Source organism: Centroberyx affinis, unplaced genomic scaffold (genome assembly GCF_046629955.1).
Source record: "Centroberyx affinis isolate AG114_WGS23_722 - 3 ecotype Tasmania unplaced genomic scaffold, CSIRO-AGI_Caff_v1 ptg001724l_1, whole genome shotgun sequence".
NCBI classification, from domain to species: domain Eukaryota; kingdom Metazoa; phylum Chordata; class Actinopteri; order Beryciformes; family Berycidae; genus Centroberyx; species Centroberyx affinis.
In genome coordinates this window covers 4113-24015 of record NW_027280131.1, presented here as the reverse complement: position 1 = coordinate 24015, position 19903 = coordinate 4113, and the positions used below count along the sequence as shown (strand labels likewise).

Sequence of the window (19903 nt, the reverse complement as noted above, 5' to 3'; positions counted from 1 at the left end):
GACCTGTAGGAAATTACTTCCAAATGTTGAGAGATATCAGAAACTCAGCATTACTGCCAGTACTATTCTCTCTCTCTCTCTCTTTCTCTCTCTCCCACACACACACACACACACACACACACACACGCCTCCTCCAGATATTCCCAACACAGTTTTTCTTATTGACATTGCTCATTATTCAATCAGTGTGCAGAGTATTGCATTAATTTACTGCATTTGGCAGATTAGAGTTTCAGTCATACAAACATTTCACAGAGGCAGAGCTGCTGTAAAGGTTGAAATAATCTCATTGGTTAGTTAAACCTCAGTGGGCAGAGCCAAAGAACCACAGTTTTAGTTAGCTAACTGGCAAACTTCCACGGCTGTGGCCAAAATATAAAATAATAAAAGATACAAATGTAACAACTTATTTGTTTTGTTCATTTATGACAATGGCATTCATGATGTTGGAAGGTCAGCAGCTAGCTAACTAGCTTACCTAGATAGTTATATGCTATTATGACTAGTTTGAACTTGGAAGGTCAGCTAGGCTAACTAGCTAACCTAGATAACTTAGTATTAGTCATTTTTTCAGTTAGTAGCAAGAGTGCTAGGTTTCATAATATTAGCTACTTCTTCTCTTACCTGTTGCCTTTTTCACTGGGCTTCAGTCTAATGTTACTTAGCCAGAAAAACTGTGGTACTCTGGCTCTGCCCACTGAGATTTTACTAACCAATCAGATTATTTCTGCCTCTGAGAAATGTTTGTATAGCTAAAAATCCAATCTGCCAGTATTTGACCCAACATTATGTCTGTACTAGTTAGAGATCTCAAACACTGAGGATCAGCCTCTCTCTGCTCAGCTGCCATTTATCTTTCAGTGTTTTGACCGAGAGCGTGAGAACTATTTACACACTGTCAAGACTGTTCAATAACAGCAAATGGTCTCTCATTTCACAGTAGGATATCCCAGAGGTGCCTCAGTGCTCTTAGGTTGTTTCTTTTGTAAACATCTCTTAACTTTGCCTATATGATTCAGTTTCCCCATCAGACAGATGGCAAGGCCTGCAGGCTGATGCTGGCAGCATGCTGATGTCCTGATTGTCATTGGCAAGAGGAAAGGGAGGATTTTCTGAAAGTACACGTATTCTAGTAACTGTAATTGCCTTTATTTGTACTTTTACTTGTGCTTTAGTATTTAGTAACTTTTATTTTTAGACATAAGAGAAGTGAATAAAATAACATATAAATAAATAAATAAATCTGTCATTTACACTAAAACACAGTCATTCTGGAATTTTCCTCTCAATTGATAGGCTAGTAGCTTTATTAGAAATAGACCATATACCCAAATTAATGTATGTATTTGAGGGATTTTTTTTTTAGTAAGCCACTCTTTTACTCACTCTTGAGTAAATGCTAGTCCTCTGCAGTTAGACCTTTCTCTGTGTTTTGTTTCACTTCTTTTACTGCTGTGCCAGCACAGAGAAATCTAGTTCCAAGAGAGGAGTTCACCAATGAGCCAATCATGTTGTATTACGTCAAATTCTGGCCGCCCCTCTTTTCTGTAACACGCTCTGTCAGTCTTTCCTCACTCAAGAATTGGGTAATTTCATCAAACAAACCCAGTTACTGCCAGTGGAAATAGATGTGTTGGTCTCTGTTTAGGCTTACGGAATCAGGGAAAGCTGGAACATGAAAGCAACAAGGCAGAGAGAAAAAACAGCTAAGTATTTTTTTTATCGAGTCCAATCACCATTTTAATCTAGCCTCCCTGTGAACTTCACATTCCAGGAAAGCCATTAAGCAAATTATCTGCGTTCACTCACAGCCCACCGTAAAGCCCAGATCTGTGGAAAATAAACAACCCATCAGGCCTAAATGCGCTCCCATCCTTTGTCTGGGATCCCCACGTGCCGTTACGCAACGTACACTGCGGACCGCTCTGATGTTCTGCTGCTCTGAAACCAGACCTGCTGTACAGTTGACACACAGTTCACTTGGTCTATCAGTCACAGACCTGAGTCTCGATGTCATGGCAATGCATTTCGGAGATATTATGGGATGAAAGAGAGCGGAGAGTAGGGGGATGATAGACGACGGCTTTAATGCGCTCTGGTTCCCCGGGTCAGGACATTCCTCCACGGCCCGTATTCACCACACAGCTGCAAAGGTCAAAAACGGGTTACGGAGTAGGACAGGGCAAAATATCGATATATGTGTTTTATTGTTTATTATCGTGTCACAAAATAATTTCTGAAATATTTGAGAATGTCAGTTGAAAATTACATGTGTAGTACCATGTAATCCAATAATATAATGAACATCAATTATATTATTTAATGTGATTTTCCATAAGTACTGATGCATGTCGATATTGAACAAAATTCCTTCTGATTATTCATGCTATTCGTTGTCTTCCATATCGCTCAGCCCTATTTCAGAGGCTGGCTGCCTCACATTTTTTCCTAATAATCCTCTTTGATGCAACTGCTCTAATAAACAGTTGGGCTATTTTTCTCCCATCCAAGGGTGTCTTGATCATATTTGTCAATTAAGGAAATCTTATTAACCTTTATCTGAACTGTAGGCGTAAACAGATTTGACCACAAGTCAGTTTTGTCATGTGGGATTTATTTATGGAGACAAGTCGGCCCATGGATAGGAATTCTGTGACGTAAATACTGCTTGATTTCATATATGAACAACAGATAGGCAGTCACTCATCAAATTCAAAGTACATATCATTCACTTGGTGTTTTGACTGTCCTGACTAGTGAGTAGAACCACCTTGCGGTTGATATTTTTGCATGCACATTCCTCTGTGTGTCTGTGTTTGTTCAGCCCTTTCTCTTTCTCATGCAAAGGTCAGCTCCACATGCATCCTTAGTGACCTAACCCCTAAAACATTAACTTCTTATCACTCCCACAGAGGACCAGTAGTTTCTCCTGAACCTCACACTGCATGACACAGACCTCTGCATGCCTCTGGTCGGACATTCAGGAGAATCACCGTAACATTCCTCAGTTCTGAAGGATTCTTATACATAGAGATCTTGTGCCTGAGTAGAAACAGAATCCAGTCGGTGTGATGGACAAAACCCAGGTCTTCTCTCCTCATTACTCAAAACTGTGATGCAATCAGGCCCTTCTTCTGGGTGGAGACGGAGCGTTGCATGCGCTGGAGGGTTGGGGGCAATAAAGTAACATCAGGCATCCCACATAAGTGTGCGTGAGCTCCAAGGAGCGTAACCTCTCTGTGTGTATCTTTAATAATCCAGCCTGATTTATGAGGCCTGTTTGGCAGAATGAGGAATAACAGGATGAGAACATGATTCTCCAATGGATGCAGGCCCCACCTCAAAGTGAGGGAGTGGAGGTACTGTGAACTCTTGTGTGTCCACCGGGGAACTCTTGTTGTAGCGCTATAGTTTCGCTTTGTTGTTATTTTCACTGGAATAGAAGTGCTGCTGCAGGTTCAGAACAGCACTGAGGGCTTAGCATGCCTGTAGCACTCAGAACGCAGAGAGGTAGAAGTTAAAAATATTTCATCTTTTAGCGAAAAGTGCTGTGTATACAATACGACATCTGTTAAGACCTGCTAAAAAAGAGGCACCCAGTATCCACAGAGCTTCACATATTTAGTTTGTGGACAAATTACTGAGGCAAAGTGTAAAAAATGTCAGGAATTGTATTTTTAAACGCTTCTAAGAAAAATAATACTGATCTAACCAAACTGGTCAGGTCAAATGTATTTGCGGTCCTGCATTGTACAAGAAGTATTACCAGCATAACTTTTAGGACACACATCCTAATTTGCAGTTGGATTCTTCATATCCATCTGAGAGAAACATACAATACAAATATGCATTTCGCCAGAGGGGTCAAAGGTCAGGGTCAGTCTGCAGCAGCACCCATGGAGCAGGTAGGGGTTTCATGTCTTGCTCGAGGACACGTTGACAGGCATGAACACATCGGCTCTTGCTGGGATCAAACCTGTGGCCTTCCAGTTATGGCAGCTATGGAACAGTCTCAGTAACTGCGTGCCCCCTCGCAGTAGTAAGCAGTCCTTCTCATGCCCTGTCTATTGGGAGCTGCTGCACTTAGAATAGGCGATTCACCTGTGAAATGAGCCAGGACTGAGTCTGAAAATGAACACGCATGGTGGGATTAGACACGTACTGGACGGTATTCCCATCTACATTCCATGTTCGACATTGTTTCCAGCTGCAGGATTTTTGTCTTCTTTGAATGAGCAGCTGGAGGGACCATGTGGAGACAAACGTAAAGAGAAAGCACTAACATAACGGCATGACATTCATGTAAAGAAAATAATTCGTATTTGATTGCGTGCACTCTTCTTTCGACTTGTGTCATCGCCTGTTCGTCCAGCTTCAGCCTTTCAACTTCTGTGCAATGTGACCACAGGTGCGGGGGGGGTCAGCATACTTGGGGAGAGGGGGGTCATAGAGCTGGTTCACTTCAGACATTCGATACAATGGCTGAATGTTGTCAGAGTTATGCCGAAGATGAGAACAGATCCTGTCTCTTACTTCAAAGGAGCCTGACTGGATTGTAGGCGGTAGAGATCGCAAAAATGTCCATCTGTACAAGTAATTTAATCTTGTGTTCACTGTCAAAACCTCAATTTTCTTAAAACAAGTACAAAAATTTCATTTCACTTGTTTCCATTGCAAGTGATATGATCTGCCTTATTGTAAGATATTACCACTCGTTTCAAAAGTGACAGTGCATTGGAAACGTGGTATTATCTCATCACTGTCAGATGTTTTCACTTTGTTAAAAAAAAAACACATTTTTTAAACTTTTTTTTGCAGTGAGGATCCTGGCCATGATGCACTGGGGGTGGGTGGGGATCGGAATGCAGAGGACGATCCACCGCACAGATTCCTCCTCTCCATCCCCTGGCTGTCTGCGCACTCTCACCCCCCCCCCCCCCCCCCCCCCCCCGAAAAAGTACCCCACCCCTTGTTTCCTGTGGTGGGGGCTGAGGGGAACAGTTGCACACCCTGATAAGCCGGCTAGGAGGAAAGCCTATGCAGGCGGCTAATCAGCATCTTAGATGCTAGTAATCAAGAACAATCGCAAGCTCTCATCATGTTTATGTTGCCGCGGCCCTTCATGCTATTTAAGTGAAGCACGCTCAGTTTCCTATATAGCATCCCATAGTGTGACGGATCTACTGGGTACACATTTAACCTCTTGGGAGGATCTCTGTTATTGAAACAGGTTGTGCATGAAACTAATTCACCCAGGTGAGCATCAAACTATGGCAAAAAGCCAATTATAATTACCTCCGCCAAGGAGGAGGGTATTCAGTGCCGTTTGTTTGTTTGTTTGTTTGTCAGCAGGATTACAGAAAAACGACTGGCCCGATTTTCATGAAACTTCGTGGAAGGGTGTAGCATGGGCCAAGGAAGAACCCATTAAATTTTGGAGCGGATCCAGATCCGACTCACAAACAAGCAATTGGCCTTGGCGGAGGTCTGCGCTCTCCGAGTGCCCTTCTAGTTTATATTGGCTCTCAGATAACTTCAACTAAGAGAAATATCTAGCTGTCAGTTAAACATTTGACACATTACAGTGTGTCTTTATAATAGGAATGTATACCACCATGCCCCCCCCCCATTTCCAAGAGCAGCTCCTATGTGCGTGTAAGGCTTTGCACACCATATGCAGATGCTGATAGGCAACTCTGTTTGAAGACGGCTGAGAGCACTTGGATGTTTAACAGGTGTGCAGAGGATTTAGTGCCGCGCTTATCATATTACACTGGCATGTGCAACACACATCAGTCACAACAGAGTGCAGACAGAGGGACTGTATATCAATGCTGAGGGATCAAAACCGCATATCTGCAAAAAGGAAGCTTTGCACGAATGAAGAAAAGAAAAGAATGCTTATTTTTCTCACTGGCACCCATGTATCTTTGAAATTATGCAGTGGGTTTTAAGGAAAGTGGCTCAGCACACAAATTCCAATGTAAAATTTCATTTCAAGTAAGAGAAAGAAAAGTCGCTGCAGTTACGTGGTTTTTCCATGACTGCAGTAATATGTAACAGTCCCTGCATGCATATCCTTTCCACTGAAACTATTATTTGAATTTTTGCACCTCATTGTTAAAGAAATAAGGTTGTGGCGGGAAGGTCACTGGTTCGAATCCCTGAGGGAATGGAAATGGAACAAACTATTTCCTCCCTCAGCAACTGCTGATCCAAGTTATAATGAATACAATTAGATGCATTAAATTATGAGCATCGGAGAACATGCATGAAAGGAAGAGAATAAATCTCCTGTATGGTAATTGTAACTACATAACAAATTGATGACATTAGCTGGTTTCCTGTGTAAGTTTGGCTCATGAAGACCTTCTGTATGTTGTCTACACATACTGTACATTTCAAGCCATGCTTAGTGTTTACAGCCGCGGTATGTGGTCCATTTGAAGGAGCGGAGTATGTGTGACTGGCCAGCTGTAGAGGGGGTGAGGCAGTTTGGTTACTCTACAGTGTCGTGGGACTTCTTCTATTTGCTCACACACAGAGATAAAGCTTTGCTTTACTTTCTAGTTTCCTCAATTACAAAGATAACACAAGCAAATTCAAGTCCCAGGCCATTGCAAGTAAGAAATGTATGATAACACTCTTTATTAAATTGTATTTCTATGACGTTTCTGCACTGTTTTACAGTGAATGGTAGAGACAGAGATGGGAAATACAGGCAACAGGGGGTGAAGAGGTTAAGAGCTAGAACTCACAAAAATAAGTACACTGCTAAGGCACATTTTCCTTTTCACTTTGAAATGTCAAACTAATGGCATGCATAGCACAGTACAGTATGAGTGGAGATGTGTTACAAGACAGACAATGCAATCTCTGTTAAAGATGCTGTTCTTTTTTTGTTATGTTTCCCACAGGCCTTATCCTCATTCTTGACACTTTCAAATCCACCCCGCCAGAAAGAAATAGTTATCGTATTATTGTTGGATCAAAGCTTTTGTTAGCCGGTGCTGCGGCTTCCTCTGCAGTGAATCCTGATGTCACGCTGCCTTTTAAGCACAGGGCCTCCCTGCAGTGATGTGTAATTGCTTTATCTAGCGCAGGCTTCTTTAAATGACGCTCTAATTGAAGGGCCTCACCCCACCCTTTCCTCATGTGGCTCCACGCGGCAATCAACCTGCCGCATTATCAGCGCATCTTAATAAAAACTAAAATGATTGGGCCACAACCCAGGACTTCCCACAGAAATAGGAAAACGAGGGAGGAAGAAAAAAAAAAGCAACCGAAAAAACATCCTGACTCGAACGACATGGGGAGTGGGCTTTCAATGCACAGGATGTAGAGAGATTGGTTTGAGGCATGTCGGTGAAGAAGAAAAGAGGGGGGAAAAAAAGAGAAAACGACTTGTCACGCAATCGACATGGCAGGGAGGAACTTTGTGTACATGACATAATTAATGAGTCTTGTAAAACCTCGCACTAAAGTATTTAAAACAATGTTTACACATCGCAAGAAGGGCTGGCGTGTTTCTGTTCTGTCTCCTTTACAAAAGTCATGTTAATTAAAGGAAATTCACTGATTATATCCAAGACTTTCCAGCAGTCACGAGATAGAGGATATGTTAAATTTATCTTTCTTTTTTTAATGATTTTCCAGCTGTTAAAATGTTTCCCCACATGTTCGTTATTAGAAGGTATGCTAATTACTTAAGTACACACATGTACAGTATTAAGCAGAGTCTACTTTTAAATCTTGGATATGAATGGAAGTCCATATAGGCTTGTTCTCTCTTTTTAAAGCTTTACTCATGACCGTTTCACTCCCCAAGCCAAATTGGTATTAGAAACTAATGAGACATTAATTTGGAAAGAGATGGTTCATTTCAAATGTAACAAGCCATACAAGCAGCTTAATACAATAATATTTGTTTTTTAGAGGGCATGCGTTTGTGTGTGTGTGTGTGTGTGTGTGTGTGTTTTCGTAGTGTTGATTTAACTGCATTGTTTAGGTCCCAAGGAGTCATATTGAAACTCTTACCTCAAACTCTCTATAGCAGAATGTGATGGTTAACTGCGCTTTGACAACTGAATTTATAGATTACAGCCATTTAAATTACATACATGAAGCTGTAGAGAACAGTGAGAGGAATTCAACAAGCCAGCTGTGAAGTGTCAACACACCACAGTGGTAACTGCATATGACAGAGCCATAAATTAAAGAGATTACGATGACATTTCATAACAACTTGTTTACCAAGCCTGTAGTGCTTTCTGTTGTTTGGAACTGTAAACAATTCAGCGGCGAGCTGAGATTTCTGAACCGGCAATTATGGACATAACTATGTACAACGCATTTATCTCTCGCTTTGAAATGCAGCGAGTCATTTCTATTCTTTATGAAGGGTTGGCCTGTCATGGTGAAAATGTATGACAAGAAACAAAGAGAGAGGAGCTTGTCGCACCCTGTAATCTGTAATGTCACACACCAATGCACAGCTCCATAGAGAATAATAGGACAATGCAGCACTTAGGAGCGCTACAAGAGTGCGTTTTCTCATTTGGAAGCGATAGCAATACTGTAATACAAAACTCATTTGAATATTAAAATCCAGATAAATGTTGCATGAGTCCACAAAGTAATTTCCCTCTCATTGTTGTTGTGGCTCCAGGCTGGTTATGCAGCACATTGGCATGACATATTGATATCTGCTGTTCAGCGTTGAGACAGTTTCTGAATCGTAATCGGGCAGCGCAAGGTCGAACAAATAAAAAAAATGTCAAATTGAGCAGCATTCCCCTCTAAAGCTTTCTTTGAGTCTCTAAATCTCTATCCAGGAAGACTTGACCTTCGCACTACCTCCCCTCCCATCGTACTGTACCCAGAATGCATCGGCCGCCGCTGAAATAATGGAGCGCGAGCGATTGACCCTCGCATGACCAAAGCCATTCCTGAGTGAAGCGTATGGATTTGGTCCCTGCATCTGTACGACACAGCCTAATGGCAAACAGATTTGCCAGGATGAGAAAAAGGAATGTTCTCCGCTCCTTTTGTGTAAATGTCAGGCCTGGCAAACGTCTGTGTCAGATTACCGTGGCAGCAGCGATAAGCAGATGTAAAGACCCGTGGGGCTTATTTATTATTAAGGCCAAGAGTGGGGAAAGGAGTCGGGGGAGCCGCAGTGAGAACGGCGCTCCGGGGAAAATAACCTGCTCTCATGCAATATTTGCGAGGGCATTAGGCCTCCCTCGTGTGATAATACACCATACGTCCGAGAGTTTTCCCAGACTTTTATTTTCCAAATATTTCAGCGCGAAATAAATTTGCAGAATATGAATGTCGACACGGACGTTTGCATAAGAAACTGAACTTATTTTGTGCAGATCTCGCGATTTATAATCCTTCAAAAAAAAAAAAAACAGAAACAGCCTCTGGGACTATAGGAGAATGTGTATTTCCTGCTTAGAAATTGATCTGAGTCTGATCATGGTGATACATGTTGCGTTGAAGTTTGCAATGTGTTGACGCATGACACGTTAATCATAATGACATGCATGCTGTCCTGTATTGAAAACACATTGGATGAATTCCTGAGTCGGCCTAATCTGTCCAGCATGACAGTTTTTGCTTTTATTTTTTCTCACACTTGCGGTTGTGGACGGAGGAATGTTTTGCCATACATTGTGTTTAGACTTTGCCTACACCCACTTTAACCATTTCCTCTGCTGTGGCAATGGGGACCCCCTTGTCTGAATGCGTGTTTGTTTAATGTGCGTTTGCTGAAGGACTCTTGAGTGAGCGCAGCGATCCTCAGAGAAAGAACAACACCCGTGTGCTAATGGCTGACGTGAACCAGGCCTATTTTAACCGGCTGTGCTGTGAGAGCTCCATCTTTGGCCATTGGTTGAACTTGTAGCCGTCACGCTCACTCATAACACAGTAACCACGTTCACACTCACGTCCACTTTAGGAAGCACAGAGCGCACAAAGGCCCCATACACTGTATCCAGGCTATAGGGTTTGAGGTTCTCAGGACAATATAGGGAAGTATGTGGTTGCTATAGCACCACCCATCACCTATACTGATTAGGAATAAAGTGCTACAATATTCCGTCCTCCTCCTTCCTCCTGGTCTTTATCGATGAAAGTGATCTGTCAATACTTTGACATGTGATGGGGGAGTGCTGCTGTTAGTGGGCTTTAGCTCGAGTGTGTTCCTCCCGTATTCCTTTGTGTGTGATGAAAGCTTAAGAGGCAAGCTGGGCTGCCTGTTGGCAAGTTTTGTCCTCAAAGCATCTCAAAGCAGTGAATGAAAGGAAGCGAGCTGCACAGCCACAACGTTCTGCTTTCATTACAACCAGTGGGTAGGGCATGGCACTCACACTGGGTTAGGAGTTCAATACCCACTGGTGACACCCCAGCATAGAGTGGGGTGGCAGTGGGAGTCCAAAATGTAATATTGAGTCTTTTGGGCCTAAGGATGCAATGACACCTACAGTTTGCTTTCTGAACCATAGCGGAAACGTTTACTTTGTTGCAATTTTGTACTTGGTTCATTTTTGCTCACACTGCCCGATTGCAGGTGAACCAGGGCCTGTAAACAAAAGCCACATGACTCACATGTAGATTGTTTACTGGACAGAGGTTTGGTGACCTGTCATCCTGCCAGGTTAGAGATTTTACTGGTGAGGGAAGTCAAAACAAGTCAGATTTCAGTCCCTTTAATTTTTAGCTAAGCATAAAAGACTTGTGGGTGCTCTTTGCTGTAATTTACCGTCTCTGGTGTTGAAAAAATAACTGGATATGAGCATCAGTCCAGACTGCGGTTCATTGTGTTATACTAAGCTTTCCAAGCATGAGGAACTACTGGCTATCAGATCAGTCAACATCCGTCTCCTTATACCCATAAAAACTTGTGTTTTGAGGTCGTTTCCTGTAGTTTGTTCAGATTGTGTTTTCACTCCAAACAAACCGCACAGTTTGCTTGGAAGAGGACAGAGACCTGCCATTTCATGCATCTCACTGCGGTTATTTGGTGCCTGACCTGCCCAAACAAACCAAATTAAAGGGATAAATGCTCCACAGTTGGAATAAACTGCTCCAAACTTACTTAATGTGAATTCGCCCTAACTCACAAAATATCCAATCAGACGTGCTCACTTTTCTCGAACATCCAAGCCAGGTTTCTATGAAGGTTAATAGTGGGATAAAACCATCCACCAAATAGGACATGTGTGAATGGCACCTGATAGTCTTTAGTGTCAGTAAAAAGAGACACTCTGGCCTCAGATTGGAGGAGCATGACTGGACTCTTGACTCTTGTTTGCTAAATGTTACTAAAAACTGCTGTTGGATACACACCAAATCAATACACAACCCAGTAACCTGGGTTGGTAATAGCTTTTGGAAATACTTTTTATGGTTTGTTTTAGTCTAACTTTGGTGGAGTTTACTTAAAATGGATCAGAGGAATATGAGTGCAAGAAGGTTTGGACAATCACAGGAAAAGACTGGAATATCAAATTAGTATTCTGCCAATTTAGTGCTAGCCAAACACTATCTGAATTGTCCTCATGTGATAAACCCCACCCATCTGGCACTCCAAGCAGTTTAAAATAAACACAACTATTATTTTCAAAGACTAGCTGACCCAGGTCTGATAGTGTCATGCAGTATTTAGTTGTGGTTTTTACTGTCAGTTTAGCACAATAAATCAAATACAGTTTGCCTCACTGAGCACTGAGATCTTTGTCCAGTTTCAAATGGATTGAGCTCTTTCTGTTTTTTTCAGCATCCTGTTTCTGGCCCAGTGGGACCGCGATGTGGCGAGATAACAGCTCAGACTAAATGAACTGTCTTCTGTCTGGACAGACTGATGCAACAGATCTCCCGCTCTCTTCCTGCCTTTTCTCTAGCTATGTGAATGTTGAATGTCCCTCCCTCTTTCTCTCATCTCCCCTCTTTTCTAACACCATTTAATTCAAAGAAATAGCGAGGGAAAGGTGTCATCTGTACATCCCCAGGCCTCTCTGTCACCGAGCATGTAGAGGACTGTCTGGAGGACTTGTTGTAAACTGTGTTACCATATGCTATCAGGTTTTCAACTTCCCTCACCCTGCAGACCCTTGCTGTCTTCCCCAAGTCATATTGATCAAATCTCTCAATCACAATTTACCATATAAGATCTACAGCAGCTTTAATGCAGGAGACCATGTATCTTGTCACTAAATTTCCCATATAACACAGTCTAGTGCTCAGTAAGACAAACTGACGCCACCGCCATAAGCACGTTCCGGCCCTGGGACTAACTGTTGAGGCGGGCTGCTGTGCTTGATAAGCCCCACAGGATGGCACGGCCGGGCTTATCGTGCGCGGACAAGCCCGAGGAGCTCCGCTATCGCCCGCCCCCACTGGCAGAGGAAGAGCTCATCCCCCTTATCTCCCCTCTGCTGGGGGAGGAACTCTCCGCCCCTCCCCTCAGTTCAGGTGGTTCTCTCATTCTCCGGCTCCTTACTTAAAAACCTCATGGGGATTGCACTGACAGACATGTTTCGGATGGCCGGGCAAAGTGATCCGAGAGGGTCAGACGCCCCCCCCCCCCCACCTAAATAAGAGGTTATATATGCAGGAGTCGTACATGCTGTGCTATATGAAGTGTCAGGTTCCTTTTGGCAAGCATCCTAGTCCATAAATTGTGTTTATTTTCAATGAAAGAGGTTTGTTATCGCATGGAAAGGGAGCTAATTTCAACACAATAGCGATGCACGTGACAATTTGGTAATAGGAAATCTAACATAAAGTGTGAGCAGAGTATTTAACAAGCCAAAATGAAAACAACCTCTAGGGTGCAGAGTGCAGACTGGAAAAAAAAACATAACCAGATCCAGGCTGGACAAATACGAGCCGAGCAGACCAATGGATCCAGCTGTGTTTCTCAGACATAGGTTGCATGAGTCTAATTCATACAAACAAAGCCTCATTTGAACCAGGAGCCTACTGTGCAGCCGGAACATGTGTGGCTGACCCCCGTGGAGAGGCACGCTCCCGCGGCCTCGTCCTGCAGATGTGGATAAGTGGGGAGACTCAGACTCCGCCTCCGTTTAAGAGCAGAGGAGCAGAGAAAGGAAATGTGGCATTTGGAAGGAAAAGCAAGTCTCAGGGACAATGGCATCTGTCTCTGAACACTTTCATGGATGTCCAAAGGAAGACTTGAAGTTGTGAAAAAAGTGGTACATTTGTTTGGTTTCATAATTCAGTACTTTCATCAAAATGGAAAACTTCCTGTGGAATTCTGGCATTGTGGATTACTCCCAGAACATAAATTAGTTCCAAGGCTTTATGAGTATAGTGTTAAAGAGAAGGGGTTTTCCCATTTGCCCCAAGCATGTCAACCAGTGGAATATTTTAAGGAGCGTGACGCATAGAAATTGTACAGTATTATTATTCAGGAAATCACATAGGAAATCGGGATGGTTCAAACGAATGAACTCTCTGATATACCCCATAAAGACAAAAGGAGTAGAGATGATGGAGATGGAGATTCATTGTAGATACTGTATACTAGGGAAGGCTGTCCTCAGTCAACAGGACAGGGTTGGGGACCGGGCTAGCAGTAGCCAGTGGGTGTGGCAACTGTGGATGTGTCTTGGCTCAATTTCGGGAAAACTCTATTCTGTGGAATTAGCTTTTCCGCACTGCTTCTGCCAGATCCACGCTCTCTCAAGTGGTTTCTCCTTCCTTTTTGCACTCAGTTTACACCTTAGACACAGTAGCAGGGGATTTGTCCCTGCAGGTTCTGTTTGTACAGAGAGATTGTGTGCCAAAGTAAATTTCCTCTTTAATCTTTGCTGATTTGAAAACGAGTCAAAGGGCTTGAGAGATTAAACCAGCAGGAAATATTTCCAAACAGCACAAAGGAGGTGCTGGATATAGTTTTGAGTGGGTATGTTGACAATGAGTTTGCGCAAGACATATGGATATTATTTATATGCTCATCTTTATTGAATTATGATATGACTGAATATGATTATGAATTGACTAATGAGTCAGGGTGCATCTGGACAGGCAATCAAATGATCTGACTGGTGCACTTGCAGGAGGCGGAACACCAGGAGGCCACGTCCTTGTTGCTGCAGCCCCACTGCTGCTTCAGATCAGGACAGTTGCTGTACTTATCAGCATAGGGACAGGGGTTGGCTGAAAGAGAGAGCGAGAGAAAGAGTGAGAGAGAGAGAGAGAGAGAGAGAGAGAGAGAGAGAGAGAAATTGTTGATGATAGACGTAATGTTGCCCACTGATAAAAATCATTCAATATTTCTGCTGCTCTGGAGGCAGAAATAATCTAATTGGTTAGTCAAACCTCAGTGGGCGGAGCCAAAGAACCACAGTTTTTCTGGCTGAGTAACATTAGACTGAAGCACAGTGAAAAAGGTGCTGACCTTCCAACATCATGAATGCCATGGTCATGAATAAATGAAAAAAATAAGTTATTGCTATTTATATTTTTTATTTATATTTTGACCAGTTCCTTCTTTGCCATTCAAATTTGCCAGTTAGCAGCTCTGCCTCCATGAAATGTTTGTATGAGTAAAACTCCAATCTGCTAATCTGCTGTTCTTATCCACACCAACGGCTTGGGAGAGATTTTGCTACTTACTGCACAGCTTGTTGTCACAGGCGTTAGGGCAATCTCCACAGGAGGGTCCTGCCTTGTAGGGGTTGGTGTACTGGTAGTTTCCACTGTAATTTAGGCCAGAACATCAAATATTAAACATAATAGCAAAGACTCACAGGATCTCAGCCCTAACATGTCACTGATACACTCCGAGACAGTAAAGCAGTACATTTATATTAGACGACTCAGCAAGGTGCATAAGAGTTGCTTCAAGGCATAAATTAACTGCATAATTCAGATTGCATATTGTCTCAACGCTCCTTGATTACTGTATAAGCTATGGCTCTGATGCTGCATACGGTCATGCACAGATCTACAGACCTAATAACCCTATTAACTGCCCATGATTTATTGATCTATGCGTCGACCATAAAGTGCTCTGTTAATACTTTCAGCATAATTTATATCAGAATAATACTTTTAAACCAGAACATCATGGTCTGAAATGCATGAAAAACGATGTAGGTGTTGTCAGAAAAGGGCCCAAGGTTCATAAAACACACTCAGCACTTAAATTATCATATCAACATTCGCTTTAAGCAAGAAAAAACACTAAACTTACAGTTTTCCAGTGACAGAAGTGATATGTTGTAATTGAAATATCTTGTGTAGTGTGATCTGTTTTTTTTCCTTACGGGGGACAGTACTGGCAGACGTAGAAGTACTTGTAGCGGGAGTTGGGGCAGTAGGCCATGCCACAGCCAACCTGGTTGGACCTGTACCACACAAGCTGTGCAGACAAGAGACAAACAAAATCATCAGGGGCTCATGGTGTTCTCATGCAATATTGTTTATCCATTCATTGCTTGGGGTACGGAGTGATTTTTAACTCATTCTCATGCCACAGCGGGCTTTTTTGTCTGTATTTTTGACACTTTCAAAATCAAATAGGTGATACCATGTAGGTGAATGAGTGTATTTATTAGTGATTTATGGAAACATACAGGTAGTATTAAAGTGCTGTGGATGTAACCGCACCTGTGTGAAGTGTCCAACCACTCCTCCGTTGGTAGATCCCACTCCGTAGCGCCAGTCCTTCACCTCGTCGTACCAGGACTGGATAGCGTTGCTCCAGGTGTTCTTATAGCTGGACATGTACAGGTTCTCTCCACAGCCGCTACCTGCAGTCAAAGAGGAGAGGTGAGAGAGACTCCAGTCTGCTTAAAAAGGCCATATACTAAAAAGCAGTGTGAATGTGTCTTACTCATGAAAGGAAATTAATCATTTCCATGCACAGTCACCAGATCTGTCTTTGTATTGGGACGGGAACTTGAGGTGAACACCCTTACCTTTCTCCCCTGAGGCCATATGGCCACTTTATCTGAGGGTCATATCTACCAAATTTCTATGGCTCTTCCTCAGCCCTCCCTCCACTCACATCTCATCTAGCTCTTTGTTTAAAGGAGGGTATTTTTGATGCCAACAATGTCATAAATTGCACTGCAGGTACAATTGATAAACCATATGTAAGATATGATCTGTGTTGCCAATATTTGCCCTAAAAGACGCCCTGGTTAGAATTAGGCAATACATCGGTTTGCTAATACATCAGGCTGATAATGGCTTTTTATTAAATATTGAGTATTGGTCGTCCACTTCTGATATGATAGAGGTCCCTCCCTTATCACAGCTTCATGAAATCAGCCTGTAAAACCTGCAAAGAAATGTAATTTTCATTGCACATTTTATGTATTTGTTTCATTTTTAAATCTATTTTCTGTAAATTGATTCTTCCTTTAAAGGTATCAGTCTATCCCAGAGTTTCCCTGCCATTGAACAGGTGGGCTCGGTCACCCTGCTTGCTAACCCTAAAATAATTTAATTAGTATAAGTTTCAGTGGAGAGTTTTAGTGTCCCATGATGGACAAATACTGTTCAGGAGGCTTTTCCACCCTGAAAAGGAATAAAATACTCGGGGGAAACACCAAATCCTTGTAATTTTTTTGGCATCATTGGATACTGGCAGAAATTATGAACTATTGGCAGCTTCACTCCAAAAATATCTGCCTTCAAAACCCTATATGCAATCCTTGATGTAGTGCGATGGTGCTTATCTTTGTGCATGTGAAGTGACAGCGTGCCTGACTAGGTGTAAGGTACAAGAGAGAAGTTACTGCTGATCTCCCTGGAGCTGGCAGGACTGTGCTTCATGGAGCAGGTGTTGGCCCATCTCTGAGCGTTGGCTGCAGTCTGACTATTCCAGCTCTGTGGGGAACACAGGACAGAACGGCCGCTAGATCAGCACATGTGACCACTATATAACCTCACTGTGTGTGCTTATCCGGAAAACAGTCTTTATTTTATATTGATATACAGCATGAGGGAGTGTATGCTGCGTCAAATCAAACACTAACAAGCTAGATCAATTGAGAATTGATGCTTAGATGCTTTTGGCTGATGCCCAGTGACACACACTATGCAGCATTATTAGGGCAATATTATATCGAGGGCTTGGAGCCAAAGGGGCGTAAGTGCATTATAGTAGATTTAGAGCCAAAACAAATTTTGATCAAACTTGGATCAGCTGCCACATACTAAGCACAAAAACATTTAACTTTTTGTGTTATCAGATTAAGCATTACTATAAAAACACTACTGCTACAATTTAAGTTGAATTATATTTGTTAACTTTTTTAAAAATGGCAAAAGGGTGAAATACGCTGTCCCAATACAGCCATGCAGAATATGGACGTATGTAAGTAAACAATTGTAAAACACATTCATTTTAATACAAATCTAGCAATTACACTTCAATCAACACTGAAATATAAAACAAGATCAGAATGAATATCTTTATCTTGAAGTAATGCTTAGCAACTTTCACCAAGGCCTTTAAAATTGTAGGCTACATGGAACATATCAAATTGATTGATACATTTTTTCTGTTAAAAACTTATAATAAACCTTTTTAATAAACCTCTATAGACATAAGAAACTACTTTTGATTCTAAACTACTACTTTTTTTTTCTTTTGCTAGTATAATACATTTTTGTATGTGTCCCAGGACACATCACTTATTGATGTGTCCTGGGACACATTCAAAGACCTGTAAAACTCCTCATAACACTGAGGGAGAACTTCAGCTACCAGCAGTGTGACTACCAGAGCTCATCTTGACCAGTTCACACTCCTAACATTATAAAATAACATTCTGAATCTATAGGCCTAAGTATTTTATGGGAATATTAATATATTTACATTAATCGAATATTGACCTAGAATATTAATTAGGATATGAATAGGATACTAAAAATGATGTGATCATGCTGCCATGCCAGCATTACTTACATCAGCATGCATTTTGAGTTGACCTAAGTGCTGTTAGAATCCTCTACCCACAATGCTTGTTCAGTGTCAAAAGTGGGGTTTTGCTTGGTGTCAAAAGGGCGTACGTGCAGTTACGCCCTTTTGGTAGCAAACAAAACCCTACTTTTACTGTTACGGCTTTCAGTTTTTGTTTAATTAAAACTTATGGGTCATGATTTCAGTTGTGTCCTTTTGGCACTGAAAAGATCTCACTGAGACTTTTCAATTGATATACAGTATTTTACCATTTTCAGCATGTTGCTAGCAGTAGGTTGAACGCCTCTCCTCAGAGCGTTGTGCTTGTTCACAATCTCACTCTGGTCTGAGGAAGAGGTCAGGATGAAGCCTACATAAACACAAGTAAAGCAAAAACACAAAGAGATTGTTTGAAATTCAGGTACTGATAAGCAACCTTGTATGACAGTGAATGAATGTAATTGGAACTTAATGAAGACAAATAGAAATTACAGTATTCACTCACCCTCCTTCAGTTATGATGATCAGAGATGAGACAGACAAGAAGGATTAATACATTTGCACTTATTGAAACCACATAGTATCAACAAAAGTATGGAAAGAAAAAGGCTACATGTGTTTAAGAAAAGTACACTTTCACATCATCTATTTCACATCATGAATATGCCTCAACCTTTGCTCCACTCACTTTGTCCATGCTAATTAAACTGTTCATTAAATGCCCAGCAGTGGAGGCGTTTCATTTGACTTACTGCTAAGGTGTCTTCCACATCCTCGGCCGAGGTGCCAGGCACCTGCAGCGCAGCGAAGAGACCCAAGGCGCACAGGAAGGCAAACGTGTACATGGACATGGTGAAATCCAGAACCATCTGCCTCTGGGCGCCGGAGATGTGTTATATACCCCCATGACCACACTGACACGTGAGAATTGAACACACAACCTCAAGGGCACCCTAGATTTCACAGAAAGACCGAAGTGAAGATAGCAGTTTGTTGACGTGGCACTTGTCAAACGTCCTTGACCATTTATGGAAGGGTTTTAATGAGGCAAAGTTGGACGTCTGTGCTTACATTGTCCATGCATGTCTTCATGAGGATTGGGGTAAAGGGGCGGGCCTTTTTCTGTATATTTTCATTCTGGTGACAAGGTTAGTGTGCAACATCAGGAAGGATTTAGAAATGATATCTAAATCAAACCAACATCGATAAGATTAATAAGTTAAACTAACATTGGGAACATTGATAAGATTTCAGAACCCTTTGCCAGCCAATGTCCTTGACATTTAATGGAAAGCAGGGCAGGTTTGTGTGTCTGTGTTAAAGCACTTAACAGTGCAGAGAACAGAGAAACAATATTACAGGTTGCATTCAAAGTAGCAGGACTTTTCAATTAGCTGGACAGCTGGCACAACCAACCACTACCCATACTGTCAGGTGCAGGATATGTAGGTTTGAGATGAGAAGCTCTAGTCCCTGAGAGTCAATAAGATCAATAATTACACTGCGGCATATTATACTACCTGAACAAAGAATATGAACAAAGAATACATAGAAGCAACAGCTCAGTGTGATGATGATGATGATGATGATGATGATGATGATGATGATGATGATGATGAAAGTTGACAGATGAGTGTTTAATGTCTTGATGCTTGATTCATCACATAACCAGGTTCTTGCACAGGTGGAATTGAAAAAGTTGCCCAACCTATTGCATGTAAACTGGCCAGTGGAGGGTATTTTAGTGAACCAGTGGAGGGTATTTTAGTGAACCAGTGGAGGGTATTTTAGTGAACCAGTGGAGGGTATTTTAGTGAACCAGAGGAGGGTATTTTAGTGAACCAGTGGAGGGTATTTTAGTGAACCAGTGGAGGGTATTTTAGTGAACCAGAGGAGGGTATTTTAGTGGACTGGTTTGCTATAAAGGGTTGCAGAGGGAGGTGATACTTC

General features: G+C 42.0%; 1 protein-coding gene across 1 annotated transcript; it reads right to left on the bottom strand.

The window, feature by feature from the left end:
- Positions 1 to 14065: 14065 nt before the first annotated feature.
- LOC139651872 (cysteine-rich venom protein-like) lies at positions 14066 to 18798 on the bottom strand. Its single transcript, XM_071528753.1, has 7 exons — positions 18702 to 18798; positions 18223 to 18323; positions 16785 to 16875; positions 15649 to 15791; positions 15306 to 15400; positions 14653 to 14735; positions 14066 to 14193 (listed from the first exon to the last, which is right to left on the bottom strand). Exons 1-7 carry the CDS (start codon positions 18796 to 18798, stop codon positions 14066 to 14068), a joined length of 738 nt encoding a protein of 245 aa, XP_071384854.1.
- Positions 18799 to 19903: the final 1105 nt, after the last annotated feature.

Excerpts from the sequence above, each read along its gene's own strand:
- LOC139651872 (XM_071528753.1), bottom strand. The coding sequence starts at position 18,798 with ATGTACACGTTTGCCTTCCTGTGCGCCTTGGGTCTCTTCGCTGCGCTG. Across the intron at positions 16,876-18,222 it reads CTAGCAACATGCTGAAAATG|AGCTGGAATAGTCAGACTGC; the intron begins GTAAAATACTGT and ends TGTTCCCCACAG. Across the intron at positions 14,736-15,305 it reads GTCTGCCAGTACTGTCCCCC|TGGAAACTACCAGTACACCA; the intron begins GTAAGGAAAAAA and ends CCTAAATTACAG.